This window comes from Rhineura floridana, chromosome 6 (assembly GCF_030035675.1).
Source record: "Rhineura floridana isolate rRhiFlo1 chromosome 6, rRhiFlo1.hap2, whole genome shotgun sequence".
Taxonomy (NCBI): domain Eukaryota; kingdom Metazoa; phylum Chordata; class Lepidosauria; order Squamata; family Rhineuridae; genus Rhineura; species Rhineura floridana.
In genome coordinates this window covers 49,778,029-49,796,959 of record NC_084485.1, presented here as the reverse complement: position 1 = coordinate 49,796,959, position 18,931 = coordinate 49,778,029, and the positions used below count along the sequence as shown (strand labels likewise).

Sequence of the window (18,931 nt, the reverse complement as noted above, 5' to 3'; positions counted from 1 at the left end):
CCTTTTGTGACTGGTCTTGCACTTCCTATGGCAGGGTCAATGGCCCTTTCTCAAAATTGCAAATGTGTCCATGGGCTCAAAAAGGTGGAGACCCCCATACACAGTTATTAACTTAATTATTGCTTTTAAAGGCATATATAGAATTCAACTACCCACCCACCTTGTAAGTCACTCTCTCCGTAAATGTCTGCCTTTAAGAGAAATGGTTGATTAATACTCAAGAAGAAGTGCTGAAGCTTGTGAAAATAAACTCAAAGTTTTTCAAACACTTATAGCTCTACAGATTCTTTTAACTTTGCCACTTTCAAAAGCTAGTGGGGAATGTAGCTTCTCAAAGTTATAATTGAGGAAAACATCTGCATCAACAATGGTGCTAGGAGACTTGCTGGACTTGTCACAATGTCTGTAGAAGATGAAATAGCTGGAAAACTGGATGTAAAAGAACTAGTGACTGAATTTTCAAAACTTAAAGCAAGAACGCTAGTATTTTAAGGGCACAGAGTGTTTTTGATTCAGAGTATTTTGTCATTACATGTTAAAAGTTCATAGGAGAATTTTCTTAGTTCTTTCTATATTGGATGTGGTGGTAATGGCAGCTAAAGCAGGATAGAATAATGGATGATTTTGGATTTGTAATAATAAAAATTATAATTAAAATTTTAATGCATTTTTATTTGAAATCAGACTGAAATATAATCTAGCTGTTGTGTACAAATCCATTCTGAAAATTTTGTCTCCATATTTTATCTGATGTCAGAAACATTGATCGGACAAACTGAAAAATTATGCCTCTGTTTAAATAAATACACCTAAAAAACATTAAGCAGAATATAGGAGCAAAATATTTCCCAGTCTCTGCCTAGAGTCTCTGCCTAGATTTGCCCTTGGGATTTGAGGGTGGGGGTGCTGATTGCATGGTTTGCCTAGGGCGCCAGTTGCAAACTGCTAGTCTATGGCTGCCTCTGATCAGCTGGCATGACATTAGATCTTGCCCTATATGTTTCCTTATACCATTACTTGGCACATGCATGTTGAAGACCCCAGGCTTGTAAGGGAATTTGCTGGATTGGAGAAAAGTGTCACCTTTCCATATCAGCAGTCTTTGATAAGCCAGAACTGGGACTTATTATGAAAACTGCTTTGTAAGATAATACTACAGTAAAACGAACTGTCATGTGAATTTTTTAAATGTAATTTGCAAGAACTGTGTTTGCAAAAAAGTGCATTTGCAAGAAATTGTTATTTTCTATACATTTACATATAGTGCTGTGAGTTTTCTGGGATTTTTTAAAATGCAAATTAGGGTTATTTGCATAGGGTAATTTGTATCAGAAAATTTTCTGATGCCTTTGATTAAAGAGTGATCCAAATTATCATTTTTATTTTACATGTATTTAGTAAACCAGGGGTGGCTAATTGTCAAATATTGCTCAACTACAACTTCCAAAATTAGACAATAGCAATGGGGTAATCACCTGAAAAACATTAATTACAGCTTTGAAACTGCAAAGCTTTGGCATCCATTCATTCTTACTATTACATTTAGGAAATAGAAAATTTTGCATGGAAAAATAAAGCTCTGGACCCCACATCACTGTTTACATAGAGACAAACATTTCCTCTTAACTGCCTTTATGTTTCCCCCATTGATAATTCCTTGTAGGATTTCAGCAGAGCTTGGAAGTAACTAGTTACAAGTAACGAATTACTTGTAATTCATTACTTTTTCGAGTAATGAGTGGGTAATTCCTTTACATTTTGATTGTAATAGAACTAGGAGTAATTTTACTACTTTTGTGGAGTAATTGTAATGTTTCCAGAATTACTTTTGGGCATTACTTTGGGGGGGCAGGGGAAGTCTTCTGCCCCTCTGATTTGTGGATGAAAATCATGTGCCTCAAATTGGGCTTCTGTGCAGTATCGCTCTTTCCTCATGCTCTGTGGATGGGTAGGAGGCGATGCAGGAGGCGGCGGAGAGTGAGACGGGGTGGAGTGGAGAAAACAATTATTTTACAAAATGGATAGTGGTGGTGAAGAATGGAGTGGAGGGAAAAAGGATCCGGAGGTCAAGAACATGGATAAAGGAGGAGGAGGAGGCAGCAGCAGAATGGAGATAAAGAACTGTGGAGGTGAAAGATGACAGTGTGTGTGAATGTGTGTGAGAGTGTGTGTGTGTTTGTGTGTGTGTGTGTGTGTGTGTGTGTGTGAGAGAGAGAGAGAGAGAGAGAGAGAGAGAATACTGTGTTTGCACTTGGCACACAAAGTGGCCTCCACCACCCTCTCTGGCTACTGTGCTGCATTTGCAGTATTTTAACTTTTTTGCATCTCAGGGGAAAATGTTTGCTTGAGTGAGTGTCCCTTAGTTGGTGGCAGGGCAGGGTCTGGGAGGTGGTTAAGTGAGAGATTATGCTGGCTGGCTGAGTGGGGGGGGGTTGCACTTGGTTTGACAGGAAAAGATCTGAGTAGTGGCCTCAGCCTCCCTCACCACCATCCTTACCAGCGGAGAGACCACCATTGCTATCTTATGAATAAAAATAATTATTCTACTACCTCTGTATGTGTTTGTTTATTTTTACTGTTGTTTTAGGCTACTTAGATGTGCAGCAGCCAAGGCCAGCACCTTGTAGGCTTTTTTAAAAAGTAACTGAAATGTAATTGTAGTGATTACTTTGGAGGAAAAGTAAAGTAATCAGTTACTTTCAGAGCAATTGTAATTGTAACGGTAATTACTACTTTTTTGGGCCATGTAACTGTAATTTATTACTTTTTAAAAGTAATCTTCCAAGCTCTGGATTTCAGTTGTATTATTTCACAATTTAACTGAAATTTTGGTAGCTAACAAGAGACCCAAATGTCAAGCAGTAGGCTGTAGTATTTTATTTTAACCTTGTTCTTCACTTGAAAAGGCTTTCAGAATGGCTTATTACCTAGAGGACAGATACGTAATCCTAACTTGATGTATGGTCGTGTTTGAAGTAATGAGTATAATCAAATTTTGTGTGCTGGTGTTTTAAAGGACTACTTGGTTTTCAGACTTCCAAGAAATACTTTCCACATTGACTTTTTTACTTAGGAACTCATGGACATCTGACATGAAACACTGATTATTGCTGAGAATTCTAAGAGATGGAGCACTGATCACATCTGTTGGATCTGCCCTGTGTGTATACCTGTGAACATGCTTGTTAACATGGATCTGTGTACACATGGCTGCTAATAAAATATTTTAATTGGCAATCTAGAAGAAAACATAAATTAGTCAAACTGATTAATAATTATTATTTTAAAATTACAATTAATTGAAGTTTAAGGGTAATTATAGAGTAGTTCCTTTTATGTCAGATCCATAAATCTAAACCAAAGAATGTTGGTCATATTAACAAGATTGGAATTTCTATCCTGAAGGGTGATGAAGCTAGCTTGTTTCAACAAACCTCAGTTTTGGGGTTCAGATGTAATGCAAAACCATGGATCATAAAAATGGAAGTGAAAACGTCTGATCGTGTAGCTATGGTGGAGACGGGAGATTATGGGCCTGAGGCTCACTGCATCTTGTTACTGTCATGATTAACCATGATTTATCTAGTCATCCAGCCAATGTCTTTTTCATAATTCAATGTACCCTACTTTGAATTTGAGGTCACCTTGTGTTAGAACATTTACTTCCCACTCATCCTTTTCCTGTCATACAACATGTTTTTTATTAACTTTTATTAATTTTCTCCTTACTGATTTTTATAAGTTCTTCTCTCTCTCTTTCTTCTCATGTAAGAATCTATCACCATTCTTATCCTTTACAGACATTATGCTAATTCTGTGGTATCCTGTTTGTGGTTAAGTCATCCATGCTGATCACAGTATTCCAGTCAAAGGCAATCCATTGATTTGGTTCAGTGGTGTTGCATTTCATATGCTTTCCATCCCTTACCCATTATACCAGAGGTACTAGAGAGTCTGTTAAGATCCCTGAGTCAGTCTCACTTATCCATATAAGAAGCAAATTGTACTACTAAGATTCTGCAGTAATTGTGGACACTGTTAAGCACCGTGGTTGGATGGGATGCTCAGCATTTACACTATAGAGGCAATTCTCCATTACATATGGAATTATCTGGGATTAATCCCACCAAGTGATCCCACCGACAAACCAATTACAGCACCTTGTGGATTTTATCCTATGTTAGGTTTGCTGCCGTATAAGGCTTTTAATAGAGATTTATTTATTGAATATGTGTATGATGTCTGTGGGCCTCTAAAAAATCTCCAAAGAGGTTCCTGTTTCTGGATTGAGACAACAACCAACATTGCAGGGAGTGGAAACACTGTATCACCCCTTCCAATCTCCAACACCCAGAAATGCTTGCCAGTCTGGATAGCTGAAATGGTCCAACACAGTGTGATTAACTTGCTGTCCAGATTCAGTACAAGAGTGTCATAAGGAAAGAAAGGTATATACCCTGCCTGAAACACTTCCTGCGCTTTTAGTTGTGTGATATTGTATACAAGTGGGAGTTCAGGGATCTGCCATCTATCAAGCCCTGAATGAGAATATTTCATACTGGGATATCTGTCCTGAAAGAATAAATTGGTCTTACTAGTGGTGATGATGTTGTTATGGGTTAGCTATTGAAATTCAGTACCATGTTGTTTATTTATTAATTTATGTATTCCATTTGTATACCGCCCCATAGCCAAAGCTCTCTGGGCAGTTTGCAACAATTACAACAAACAATTCTAAATTTTGTTTGAAAACGATGTATAATTATTATGGAGGAAGTATTTATAAACCTGATAATGTGTATCTGAAAAACTCTCAAACAATATCAAAGTGGTCAAAATGTAATACTGTGGTTGTGCTAATCTGAGACCTGAAACATGCTTATTAACACCAGAAAATATTATATTCTCTGAATGAATCCCTCTAAATAAATCCCTTCTCATCTTTTTCACACAGTGTTCACAACTACACCCCCAAGGTTGGAGAGCTTGATACAAGGAAAGCCATCCGGCAAGCATTTGATGTTTGGCAGAGGGTGACTCCACTCACCTTTGAAGAAGTTCCTTACCATGAAATTAAAAGTGACAGAAAAGAGGCAGATATTATGATATTTTTTGCTTCTGGTTTCCATGGTGACAGCTCTCCTTTTGATGGGGAGGGTGGATTCCTGGCCCATGCTTATTTTCCTGGACCAGGAATAGGAGGTGATACTCATTTTGATTCAGATGAGCCATGGACACTGGGAAATTCTAACCATGATGGTAAGATGATGAGCACTTTTCACAACAGTATTCTTAATATGATATTTCATTAGACAGCAGGATTTCAGAAGGGAATGGGTGGCTTCAAAGGACTTCCTACAAGAATGTGGTCCATTTTGGTGATACTGAGATAAGCAAAAATCTGTGTATTTCCCCCCAAGGCCAGGAGCTACACACAGCATAGATGGATGTGTTAAGATGTGAAAGGATGATATTTGAAAATTGGTCATTGTAGAAAGAACATAGATTTGCTCCCCCAAAAATAATGCCAAGTTGGCATACATCAAAGTGATGTGAGTTGACAAAAGATAAAAGGATAAATGCAGGGGCGTCACTACCGGGGTGCGGAGGGTGCGGATTGCACCCGGGTGACACCCTGAGGGGGGTGACACCCAGAGCTGCCCCGCCCCGCGCCATTGGCCGGCAAAGGAGCCGAGAAGCGCTCCGGGTCGGTGCAGCCAACTCCTCTTCGGAGGCGGGCAGGCGAGACCGACAGCAGGCGCCCACTCGCTGGCGGTGAAGCCAGGATGGGCCTTCCACCACCAGCCTAGAGTGTGTGGTGAGTGTGTGTGTGTGCACGCACGCGCACGTGCAAGACCAGCTGCCCCCATCCATGCACCTGGGAGGGCGCGCGCCGGAGGTCCGCACCCCCCCCGCACTCCCACTAGTGACGCCGCTGGATAAATGACCATTGTGATCCAGCTGCTTGGGAGACTTTTAGAACAATTCTGAGTGAAAAAAAGAGAGAAAGAGACTTGGTGAAAGTTAATGTTAAGATGATACAAAAATATTATTTTTTGTAAATACTAAGTAGTTACAACATCTAATGGTTCAAATGCATTTTCAGCACTCAAGTCTGTGTAACATTTGAAGAGATTGTATATTTCTAACATCCAACACACCAAAATCCAAACAGAACAGTGAGTTCCTGGATGTGGGGTGGGGATAACAAACAAACAGGTGTCTATGCAAGTTGGATTTTTGGCGTAAACGACCTATTAAAACATTACTCCTCTGTATCAATGTTCAGAGATCTGTAAGATGGAACAACCCATTAGTTGGAGCAAGAAGACCCACTGTGCTTAGGGTGATGGTAGGAAATAGTGTTGTCCAATCTGTGCTCAAATATTTTTGGACTGAGTGATTTTTCCTCAAAATGTTGGATGACTGCAACCAAGTGTTCTGTGCAATTGTTCTGTACAGTGATATTTTTCCAGCAGACTCCATGCTATGAGTATAATTTTTTTTTTAACAAGGTTTCACTGTGCGATGTTCTCTTTTAATTATGCTGGTTATGTGGGAAATACAAATCTTTTAAATCCCACTATATGCTTCAAGTAGGTAATACCACAGTATGAAGCCAGCCACCCTCTGAGGCTGTTACCCAGGGGCTGGGGGGAAATAATTGGATGTAGAGTGCTCAACTGGGATGAGAGTACTTGGGCAAAATAGATACTTGATTGTTTTAGCAATTCTTTTTTAAAAAATAATGGTTCTCAGAAATCTCTCAATACATTTATACTGATACTTCTGGTTTTCTTTTATTGTGCCCTGCTACATATTTTTTCTTATTTTAATATTGGGTGATGAGGTTGACTTACTCCATTGTAGAAATTACATAAAGATAACATAAGCATAGGATCACCTTCATGAAGCTCATATGTGGCTTGATTTTGAAATTTAAGTGGTACTGTGGTTGCTGCTAAAATTGGCTTCGCAATGCTTGGGTCTCCATGTGACTGCTGTCACAAATGCAATTCCTTAGGAAGCCACCATGCTATTCCATTCCTGGGCAAGGTTCTAGAGCGCGTGGTCGCTCACCAGCTCCAGGCTCTCTTGGATGAAACTGATTATCTGGACCCATTTCAATCGGGCTTTCGGCCGGGATTTGGTACAGAAACGGCCTTGGTCGCCCTGTATGATGACCTCTGTCGGGAGAAAGACAGAGGGAGTGTAACTCTGTTGGTTCTCCTTGATCTCTCGGCGGCTTTTGATACCATCGACCATGGTATCCTTCTGGGGCGACTCACGGACTTGGGAATTGAAGGCACTGCTTGGCAGTGGCTGCACTCCTATCTTGGGAATCGCCTCTAGAGGGTGATGCTTGGGGAGCATTACTCGAGTCCCTGGGTACTCCAATATGGGGTCCCACAGGGTTCAGTTCTGTCCCCCATGCTCTTTAATATCTATATGAAGCCGCTGGGTGAGGTCATCAGGAGTTTTGGAGTGCGTTCTCAGCAATATGCTGATGATACGCAGCTCTACTTCTCCTTTTCATCTTCTTCAGGTGAGGCTGTCAATGTACTGAACCGCTGCCTGGCCGCGATAATGGACTGGATGAGAGCTAATAAACTGAAACTCAATCCTGACAAGACTGAGATGCTGTTGGTGGGGGGTACTCTGCCCAGGTGGTTGATGTCAGACCTGCTCTGGATGGGGTTACACTCCCCCTAAAGGAGCAGGTCCGTAGTTTGGGGGTCTTATTAGATCCGCTCCTGTCACTTGAGGCTCAGGTAGCCTCGGTGGCACGGAATGCGTTCTACCAGCTTCGGCTGGTAGCCCAACTACGACCCTATCTGGACAGGGAGAACCTCGCCTCAGTTATTCACACTCTGGTAACCTCTAGATTGGATTACTGTAATGCACTCTACGTAGGGTTACCTTTGAAGACGATTCGGAAACTTCAGCTAGTGCAGAATGCTGCGGCCAGAGTTCTTACTGGGACGAAGAAATTCGACCATATAACACCTATTCTGGCCCAACTGCACTGGCTACCTATATGTTTCCGGGCCAGATTCAAAGTGTTGGTTCTTACCTATAAAGCCCTTAATGGCATCGGACCGCAATATCTGATGGAACGCCTCTCTCGCTATATACCTACCCGTTCACTGTGCTCGACATCTAAGGCCCTTCTCCGGGTCCCAACCCATAGGGAGGCCCGGAGAACAAAAATTAGATCTAGGGCCTTTTCAGTGGTGGCCCCCGAATTATGGAATGCCCTCCCAGATGAGATACGCCTGGCGCCTTCTTTGTTATCTTTTCGGCGCCAGGTAAAAACCCACCTCTTCGCCCAGGCATTTTAAACTTAAATTTAATTTTATTTTAAACTTAACTGTAACTGTATTTTTATTTTATTCGTATTTTAATTTTGTTTTTAAATATGTTTTATATTGTATGTTTTAATCGACACTTGTTTGTTTTTAAATGTGGTTTTATTTTGCTGTACACCGCCCTGAGAGCTTGTTGCTATAGGGCGGTTTAAAAGCGTAATTAAATAAATAAAATAAAAAAATAAATTCTGTGTGCCCTCTGAAGCTGCAGTGCTGGAATGGGGACTTGCTATACAATGCATCTGATCCATGTAGGAAGCCTGCTACAAGTGTCATGGTATTAGTGTGGTTATTTTGTTATTTAAGTATTGCTTGCAGTTTGTATCAGATCATTGTGAAGTTGTCTTTTTTTCTATGTAATTTTAAAGCTGACGAAGAGGACATTGAACTTGTCAAGGATTATCAATACCTTTGCACGGTCATTAACCAAAATGGAGACAATAGTCAAGAAATCACAAGAAGGCTAGACTGGGGAGGGCAGCTATGAGAGAACTAGAAAAGGTCCTCAAATGCAAAGGTGTATCTCTGAACACTAAAGTCAGGATCATTCAGACCATGGTATTCCCAATCTCTATGAAAGGATGTGAAAGTTGGACAGTGAAAAAAATGGACAAGAGAAAAATAAACTAATTTGAAATGTGGTGTTGGAGGAGAGCGTTGAGCATACCATGGACAGTGAAAAAGACAAATAATTGGGTGTTAGAACAAATTAAACCAGAACTATCACTAGAAGCTAAAATGATGAAACTGAGGTTATCATACTTTGGACACATCATAGAAGACATGCTTCACTAGAAAAGACAATAATGGTGGGAAAAACAGAAGGGAGTAGAAAAAGAGGAAGGCCTAACAAGAGATGGATTGATTCCACAAAGGAAACCACAAATCTGAACTTACAAGATCTGAACTGGGTGGTTTATAACAGATGCTATTGGAGGGTGCTGATTCATAGAGTCGCCATAAGTCTAAATCGACTTAATGGCACATAACAACAGAGTTACTGAAATTACATCTTACTGATTGCCACCTTTACCCATGATCAATTAATGGATCACTTATATATATATAACACCCTGATCCTAAACAACCTCAATAAGCAGGCATCACTTCCTGTTCAGTTCTTGTAAAGGAAAATGTATTTTTAAAGATGAGAGAGAAGGCTGGATGAAGATAGAACAGCTGCAAAATAAAATACAGATTCAGAGTCTAAAGATGCATAGGTTAACCCCTATATGCCCTTTTGTGTGCCCTTGAGAGGTCTCTTTTATGATAATGTGGACTTTGAAAATCTGTACCCGATAGGTAAACCTTGTCCTCAATTTCCCCAAATAATGACCTTTCTTTTTATCCCTTTCTTTGAAAATTTTACTGTCAGCCCCATACCAAATCAGATTTAGATAGCCCCATGACTTCCACCACTCCTCTTCAGCTAGAGAGCCAAATGTATTAGGAAGGGTCATAGCTCAGTGGTCACCCATCTTCCTTACATGCAGAAGGTCCCAGGTTCAATCTCCGGCATTTCCAGGTATGGCTGGGACAAACACCTGCCGGAAACCCTGGAGAACCGCTGCCAGTCAGTGTCAACAATAGTGAGCTACATGAACCAATAATCTAACTTAATATAAGGCAGCTTCCTAGGACCCTATGCCTAGATTCACAGAAGTCTGAAGTCTGGACCCTTATATTTGCTTTAATTTTTTTTCTATGCAGGCTCTTTGTGGTGTGGCAAATAATTGTGGGATTTATTAATATTAACCCAACTGCTGGTGACTTGGGATGAATTCTTGATCACCTAGTGTTTTGAGAAGTGAAATATACAAGAAGCCCAATATGTATAAAGGAACTCCAAATGCTCTGCAACAAAATTCTATTATACAAATCAGTAATTTACATGGACTATTGCTCTGTTTTAAGTGCAGAAAAGTACTGGGGTCTCTGTAGCCTTCCTATAGTTCAAGATGACTTTGCTTCACCCATTAGACCCCAAGGACTGTTGATCAGGGGTGGTATCCAACAAGTCATACTCAGAAAAGTCCATTGATGTCCATGGGTCTACTCTTAACATGACTTACTTGGATACTACTCCAAATTATTTGGGCAAGGCTATTACACATCTTGACATCATTCTCGAAATGGCCATCCTATTTCATTCAAACTCAAGGGCTGCTAAAACTAAAAAGAAAGCCACAAGTGACAAAATGCCTACACCCTGAAGCTGTATTAAATTAGGAGCTTGTCTTCAGATCTCGCCTCTTCTTTCTGACGATTTTTCAGTGGTTCTGCAGTTCCTAAACAACTTTGATTTCTCAGGTTGCTTTAAGGTTGTTCTCTTCGAACTTTCTTTCTATAAAGCAGACAGGTGTTACAACAGAGAAAAATTAACTAAGTGGATGAAATAATTTCCACTTTCTTTGTTTACCTGCTCTCTTTTACCTGCTTTACTATATATCTGCTTTGCTGTCCTATGAAAGGGGCTCTTTTAATCTTTGGCACTGTATTAAACTGTGATTTTTACTTGTTTAGCTGTCAGTCTCATATTTCTTCTCTGTAGCTTTCTAACATGCTGCAAGAGGGTTTCTCTTATTTTCAACTTTTATCAATTTAAATAAATGAAGAGTGACTATAATTTTGCCATGCTGCCAAAGCTTAATTCAGTTTAATAACCAAGTAGGGTAATTACAGACAGATTAAAATCAGCTACATTTTACTTTATATAGCAATTGATTTTGTTCCCATTATTTCTAACCGCGCGAGGTTAATTTTATGGTCTGCTGATTTAATAATCTTATTTAGATTTATCAGGTTACTCCTGTTTTGACCACTAACCATCCCACATCCTTTGAGGACATCAGTTTGCAAGCTGATAAGACTCGCGCCCCCTGGTTTGTTAAATGTATTTATAACATTTAATTTGATTGTACTTGCTGTGATCCCAAGGGTCCAAATGCATGGAGGTTCTGCTGTGGATAGGTTTCTCCCTTGGTGCACAATGGTGAATGTATTTGTAGCATCTCTAAAAGACTACTAGACCCTGTTACAAAGTATAAAAGAAGTTGATTCCTGCCCAGAACTGCTTCATCCTAGAATAAATAAAAAGCAGGAGGAGAATAGGGATGTCCTTACTACTGTTGGAGATACTGGCTTGGATCCTAAGATCTCCTTATGTTAAGCAAAAATCCAGTTCTGCTCATGGAAGGGCTGTCTTTAACTTATCAGAAAACAGTTGCACAAGCAAATATATTTTTTATTCATATTTGAATTTCCCTACCACTCCCGTGCAGCAGAGGTAAATTTGCTTTGACTCATATGTCCCATTGCAGTTGCTTACCCAGGCCATGGTAGTACACATAAGGTCACCTTGTGAAAATGTGTCACACACATTAGACCAGGGTTCAAATCCCCAGCCGGCCATGCTCACTGGGTGACCTTTGGCCAGTCACTGCTTCTCAGCCTCAGAGGAAGGCAATGGTAAATCACCTCTGAATACCGCTTACCATGAAAACCCTATTCGTGGGGTCGCCATAAGTTGGAATCGACTTGAAGGCAGTTCATTTTGTTTTTCATAGTTAGCAGACAGCTAATAAAATGTGATTTACACTGACTCAGCAGTTTTTACACTTCATCCTGGCACAGTACCTCTGTTGAGCACAGTAGCTCACAAGATTGGGCCATAAAAGAAAAAGAGCATTTGAGGGACAGTACAGTAGTGCTTTGGGGGGTTAATGGATAAGTAGTACGTGCCACAAGAAGAGAACAGAAAAGAGCCCATAAGCCTTTGACACTTGAAAGAGTGTCACTTACTGAGAACCTCCGTTCTCAATAACCTGATATGCTGTACTTATATTTTCAAGTGTTTTGTCACAATATTATGAACTAGAACCTTGTTGTTTTTTGTCATGAAAGCTAAAATTAACTTTAAGTTGGATTTCGAAATGTAATAACTTTTTTATATCAAAAAAACAGTATTCCAAAATCTGTAGCCCTGAATGTTTTCATACCCTTTGTCACAGCCCTTGGCTTTGTGAGATGTCCTTGAACAACAAAGCCATTTTGGTACAACAAAGGGCATGTCTTTGATGCTTTTAGCCTCCCTTTGTTACAATGCTGTTCTGGCACCCATTGTTTTCTAATAATCTCTTCTCCTAAACTCCAAATCTGACTTGAGGCTGTCTCCCAGTGCTATAGATTTTCATCTTACTTTTAAAATGCTGTTCAGTGTCTCCTCCTTAAACATTAATTGGATTTGGGGCATACTTCCATAGGTTCAGATTTCATCTCTCTCTCTCTCAATATATATTCCATCAATTTTGTAGAGTGATTCAGCCACCACCTCTTTTGCCAATTTAATTACACATCGCCATCATCCTTTTGCAATCTCTTATAAGGCATTACATTATCTTTATTGAACAACAAAGAACCTGTATATTAAAATATGAATGTGTTGTGCCATAAGTATGAACCATGGACTTCCTGTTCATATTGTTAGCCATTACAATACACCAGCTTGCACATCTGATGATCATATGATCCAATTAGACCAGGTACATCCCAGCACTATTTTTTAAAAGTATGCCTGCTGAGCTTCTGTATTTTATTTATTAAATTTATGTACTGCCCTTCCTCCCAGAAGTAGTTGTAAGACAAACTGCTTTATAGTCCTCTTTAGAATTTGTGGAATTTGTGACTGGTGCTATTGTCCTGTTGACATAAATGCTGATTGTTATAACACCTTGCCTTTGTAGGAAATGATCTCTTCCTAGTTGCAGTGCATGAACTGGGTCATGCACTTGGCCTTGAGCACTCCAATGACCCCAGTGCCATCATGGCTCCTTTTTATCAGTACATGGAAACACACAATTTTAAGTTACCACAGGATGACCTTCAAGGAATTCAGAAGATCTATGGTAAGATGGTGCCCATTTTATTAATTTAATTTCCCCAGCTTCTCCCATAAGTTCAGGCAACTTAAAGTGCTGAAATATACAGACATATATTTATGTGGGGTGTGTGGGCATGTGGTGGTTGTACCCATATGTTTTAATAAAGCTTATTATAGGGGAAAGTGCAGTTAAAATAGTTCCCACTTAGTTTTTATTACCAAACACTTGTTCAAGGTAAACATATTTCTTAATTGTTCAAGGTAAACATATATTTTCAGGAAAATGCTGAGGGTCTGGGTTTGACATACTCCAGTAAAAAAGAAAAGACTTCCAAAGCTGAACTGCAGCCATCTTTATATGTGATAAACAGAGAACACATTCAGGAGGCTGCCCTTAGAGAACCCTGAGGCGTTTCCAGATTATGTTACTTCACTGTAAGGAATCTACAGTGGTCACTAAGGTGGTGAGCAGGATTCAGATGAAGCAATTGCTTCAATCATAGGGCGCATTTCTCCCAAACTGTAATATGCTGTTGGAGGAATAAAAAATTTCCATCCCACACGAAGAACAGCTGTTGTGTATATAACCACATAGTAGAATATACTTGCATAAATATGACAAGTATTTCAGTGTTCAGCCTGTAATACTTTCTCTTCACACACACACACACACACACACACACACACACCTGTATCATTTAAAAATGTACTTCAGGGTGAACGCTGCCTGCAAATACCACAACAGCAAGGAATGCTGGGCCAGATTTTTCAATGAAATCCGTTATAGTGCCAATCCCAGCAAAGCTATCCCTTTCTTCACAGTAACTCCCTGCCACTTCTTGATCCTTTGCCTCCTTTATAACATTTTCATGTAGTTCTATGGATTTCCTCTCTCCAATACTGGAATGCACATCTTTATTGACATCCCCTCCTCAAACTTACAATGAAAAGAACAGCTGCAAAAAATAGAACAAAATAGAGCTGTGAGGAGAGCTCTTCTTATCGGTGTGGTTATCCTGCTTGCAGCAAAGTTATACCCTTCCATTACATGGAAATGGGATATTGTGGTGTTGGTGCTGTGTCAGGGGTACCATGCAAGTGTTCCACAAAAACTAAATTGTGAGCGTGTCTAATGCCTCAGTGATTGTGATGTGATAAATGGGTGGAAGTGGGTTTTGAATTATTTTGGGCATCTACAGCATTATATATTGCCCACTGTGCTGTGGAAGACTTCCACACAAGAAATCCTTTGAAAGAGAGCTGACTCGCACATGCATGTTAACCAGTTGATGATTGTAGTGTCAATTTGTGACTTGCATGTGTGAGTGAGTCTTTTGCTTATCAGCCATCACATGGACAACTTTAATATACTCTCACACTACTTCAAACGTCTTTCTTGTGTAGTTTAGTGCACACAAATTTCAAGCTTTGTGATTCACTTTGAAGTGATGGGTACAATATTCAGGCTATTAATTAGTCTTCTCTCCCCCCCTCCCCTTTTCATTTAGGTCCACCTGCTGAACCCCTAGAACCTACTAGACCTTTACCAACCCTCCCTGTGCGTAGAATCCATTCCACATCAGAAAGAAAGCATGACAGACATTCCAGACCTCCCAGGCCTCCTTTAGGAGACCGGCCTTCTACCCCAGGCAGTAAACCCAACATTTGTGATGGGAACTTCAATACCGTGGCTCTGTTCAGAGGAGAAATGTTTGTTTTTAAGGTAGTGAAAACTGTTGTATCAAAGCTGTTTTTCATTAAACTTAACGTATTACAAATGCATGTATAATTAATTAAATGTCAGCAAAATTGTTGGGTATTTTAATTTCTGCTACTGTTTTATTGATGGATGTCACACAGTGGACCAGATTGCATTCTTTGTCTGAAGAAATGATAATAAACGAGACCATTGTAAATGTTAAAATAGCATGTTTCCTTTGGTAACAAGTAAGTGAAACTATTGTTAAATCGAGGACAAAAAAATATTCATTTTTCACTAGCATCGCAAAGGATGTTTGATGAGCAGAGCCCTGCAGATGTAGATCCTGTTTTCAGCATTTGTCCTGATCGAGGAATCTTCTCTGGAATTCTTCCTCCTCATTGAACATAGTGGGTGGTATTCAATGCTAGTCCTACTGATTTTAGGCCTATTGAAGTCAATAGACATGACTAACATAGGTTCATTAATTGTAATGGGTCTATTCCAAACAGGATTTAGTTTGAATCATACTTGTGCTGGACTTGGCACTTCGGGAGGTGTTAGTTCTTCCTCAGTAAAGCTATTTTTTATGACTAGTGTCAAAGATAAGGTAATTAAGCAGAGGACGTGTCTGGTTCTGCCTATTAAAAGAGACAGTGAGGGATTTGATAATAAAAGGAATATTGGATGGTGGTAAACCAGAGGTTGTAAAAGAGCCATACCTAGATGTGGCACGAGGGGTATTTGAGAGGTCATAGTACGTATTGAGGGAACATACAAATATGTAGGAGGTATGATTCAAATGGAAGGATCACAAAAGCAAGGGCCAGGATTTGGGATGGTTTTGATCTGAAATTAAATGTATTTAGAAAATAAGAAAAAACAGGAAAAGGGGGAGTGAGGCATTAAAGATGATACATCATTTTGTTTGGAGAATAATGATGATGTCGGGATGCAGGATTGGGACCCTGATGTTTCTGAGGACGAAGAGAGGGAGGGGGTCATTTGGCCAGGGCCGTGTGAAGAAAGCGAAGAGGAGGGGGAGGGAGTCTCAGAGATAGAACTGTCTGGCAGAGAAGACCTTGAAGTTCCCACAGACACATATCTTTCCCAGGAGCTTCCCACACCCCCTCCCCCTTAGAGCAGTTAGAGAAAGAGGGAGGGCAAGGGGGAATCCAGCCTCCTCCTGACTCAGGGAAAAGCAAAGAGAAACAGCCCGATGATTCAGGCCTGGCCCCCCCGCTTTCCCCAATACCTGAATCAGAGCCCTCAGAAGGGGAGGGGGCACCTCCTTCACCACGTACCAGGAGACACCAAAAGAGACAACAAAAGAAGAGGGAAAGGAGGGGAGTGGATGAGAGCACTTTGAGGCGGAGTGAGAGAATTCGCGCCCGATTGCCCCCTTCTTAAGCGACAGGGGGAATAGTGATTCCTTGTTCTGTCAACTCTCTTTAAAGTCGCAGGTTATGTTTCATAGTGAAACTTCATGAGAAGATGTAGTTTTTGTCTGGATATTACGTTAATAAAAACTGAATTGCTTTCACCAACTGGTCTGGTTCCTGAGTCCCAACCTGGATACGACAGATGAAGAGACAAAATGGAATGCAAGAAAGAAGACTGGGAATTTTGGAGCAGAACATGAAACAAATGATGGGAATGACACAAATAGTGTGGTGTGGAGTGAAAATGGAAGCACTCCAGTATATTTTTATAATTGGAGATTAAGATGGTAACAGCTGCAATTTCAAGGTAATTGTATTGCAAAGAAAACAAAGGAGCTTCTAAATGTAATTCAAGCAGGGTTTTGTGATGTAGGGATGCTGTAGTTTTTTTAAAATAACTATGTAGATCTTGCTTCATGCCTCACATTGGAATCTGATGTAGATTCTTAACAAGACTGTTTTCCTTTTTTTAGGATCGCTGGTTTTGGCGTCTCCGTAACAATCGGGTGCAAGAGGGTTACCCCATGCAGATTGAACAGTTCTGGAAAGGGCTTCCTGCAAAAATTGATGCTGCCTATGAAAGATCTGATGGAAAATTTGTTTTCTTTAAAGGTAAATATTTCTGGGTTATATCCAACACTTTGTGAGCAAGCTTCTCCATCGTGTCATCCCCCTTGAAGCCCCCCCTGCACCTCCATAATCTGCTTCAGAGGGTGAGGGGGAAGGAGAGGTAGGCAAAGTCCCATTGAATGAGTGGAAGTCTGTTGAATGAGTGGGAGTTATGCTCTGTCTGTCTGTGTGTGTGTGTGTGCGCACGCGTGTGTGCTTATTTATTTATTTGGTTTCTTCCCTCCCCTTCACCATGAGATCCTAGGATGGGTTACAACAATTTAAAAATAAAGTATTAAAAACAGTTAAAGCAGATTACAGTGTTGGATATTATCATATGTTTTTAATTCAGTAGACATAATTCTACTGTGATGTACATCCATCAAATTGGCAAGGGAAGAGCCAGTGAATTAAAAAACACACACATTTGACTTGGTCATGAGAATTAAGAAATCCTCATTCTAGTTTTTCATTCATTTCATTTTTGAGCTCCAAACAAAGCTAATGTTTGTTTTTCACTTACTAGTCATGGTTAGTTTGAAGCCAAACAAACCATGAGCCCTGGTTCAGACTTGCCACTGAGCCAGGGATCGTGGTTTGTTGCTCCTGCTAGAAGAGAAGCAAGAGTATGTGATCTGCATGTTCATGGTAAACCATTAACTATGGCTTTCCATGATATCTAAGGGCACAAAATGCCTTTGCAATGATGTGGGGTTGTCTAGACAGTTCTGTCTAATTTGTTGCCATTAGAGGGCAGAGAGAGAAACAGGTGGAAGAAAGTTACAGATAATGAAGCAGAAAAAGGCAGTTGCTGTGTTGGCCAGTAGGGGCATCTTGGGAATTGCACGTTGAGGTGTTTGTAAACATTAGACTGAGCATTGAATAGGAAGGAAATGAGTTTGGTTGGGAAAGTGGGTCATCCTTGAATTATGAGCAGAGAAGGTGAACAAAAGGCCTCTGTCTTTTTCCTGTGCCATGTGGCTTATAATCAACATCAACCTGCATAAAGGCAGTAATGTAATTTTTTGGGGGGTGGGAGGATGAAGAGGGATTTAATTTTTTGTTGAGTTCTGCTGCTTTGGATGTGGAATGTAAAACACACAAGTAGAAGGGATATTTTTGAAGTCTTTGGGTTGTATCCAATGAAGTTTTACTCAGAGTAGACCCACTGAAATTAATGGACCCAAGTTAATCATGTCCATTAATTTCAGTGGCTCTACTATGACTAACATTGGATGTAACCCTTATACAAGATCCTTGGACTGGTGCGGGCGACCACATCTGTGCTGGACCCTTGCCCCTCTTGGTTGGTGAAAGCTGGCAGGACCGGAACCGCCGGCTGGGCCAAGGAGATAATAAACACCTCTTTGAGAGAGGGAGTGGTCCCTGACTGCCTAAAAGAGGCGGTAGTGAGACCGCTCCTGAAGAAACCCTCTTTGGACCCAGATAACCTGAACAACTATAGACCTGTGGCGAATGTTCCGTTCTTGGGCAAGGTGCTGGAACGGGTGGTTGCCGGCCAGCTCCAGGGGCTCTTGGATGACACTGATTATCTTGATCCATTTCAATCCGGTTTTAGGCCCGGTTTTGGCACTGAAACAGCCTTGGTCGCCCTGTATGATGACCTTTGTTGGGAGAGGGACAGGGGGAGTGTGACTCTGTTGATTCTCCTTGATCTCTCAGCTGCTTTTGATACCATCGACCATGGTATCCTTCTGGGAAGACTCACGGAGTTGGGAGTTGGGGGTACTGCTTGGCAGTGGCTCTGCTCCTACTTGGTGGGTCGCCACCAGAAGTTAGTGCTTGGGGAACATTGCTCGACACCCTGGACTCTCCATTGTGGAGTCCCGCAGGAATCGGTACTGTCCCCCATGCTTTTTAACATCTACATGAAGCCGCTGGGTGCGGTCATCAGGAGTTTTGGGGTGCGTTG

General features: G+C 40.7%; 1 protein-coding gene across 2 annotated transcripts in view; it reads left to right on the top strand.

Moving 5' to 3' along the window:
- Window positions 1–18,931, top strand: part of MMP24 (matrix metallopeptidase 24) — a 73,477-nt gene that overhangs the window by 45,853 nt on the left and 8,693 nt on the right. For both annotated transcript variants that reach the window (XM_061631768.1, XM_061631769.1), the window contains exons 4-7: window positions 4,955–5,259; window positions 13,112–13,273; window positions 14,757–14,971; window positions 16,863–17,001. In XM_061631768.1, coding sequence (XP_061487752.1) covers window positions 4,955–5,259; window positions 13,112–13,273; window positions 14,757–14,971; window positions 16,863–17,001 — 821 coding nt within the window. The remainder of the gene's footprint in view (window positions 1–4,954; window positions 5,260–13,111; window positions 13,274–14,756; window positions 14,972–16,862; window positions 17,002–18,931) is intronic.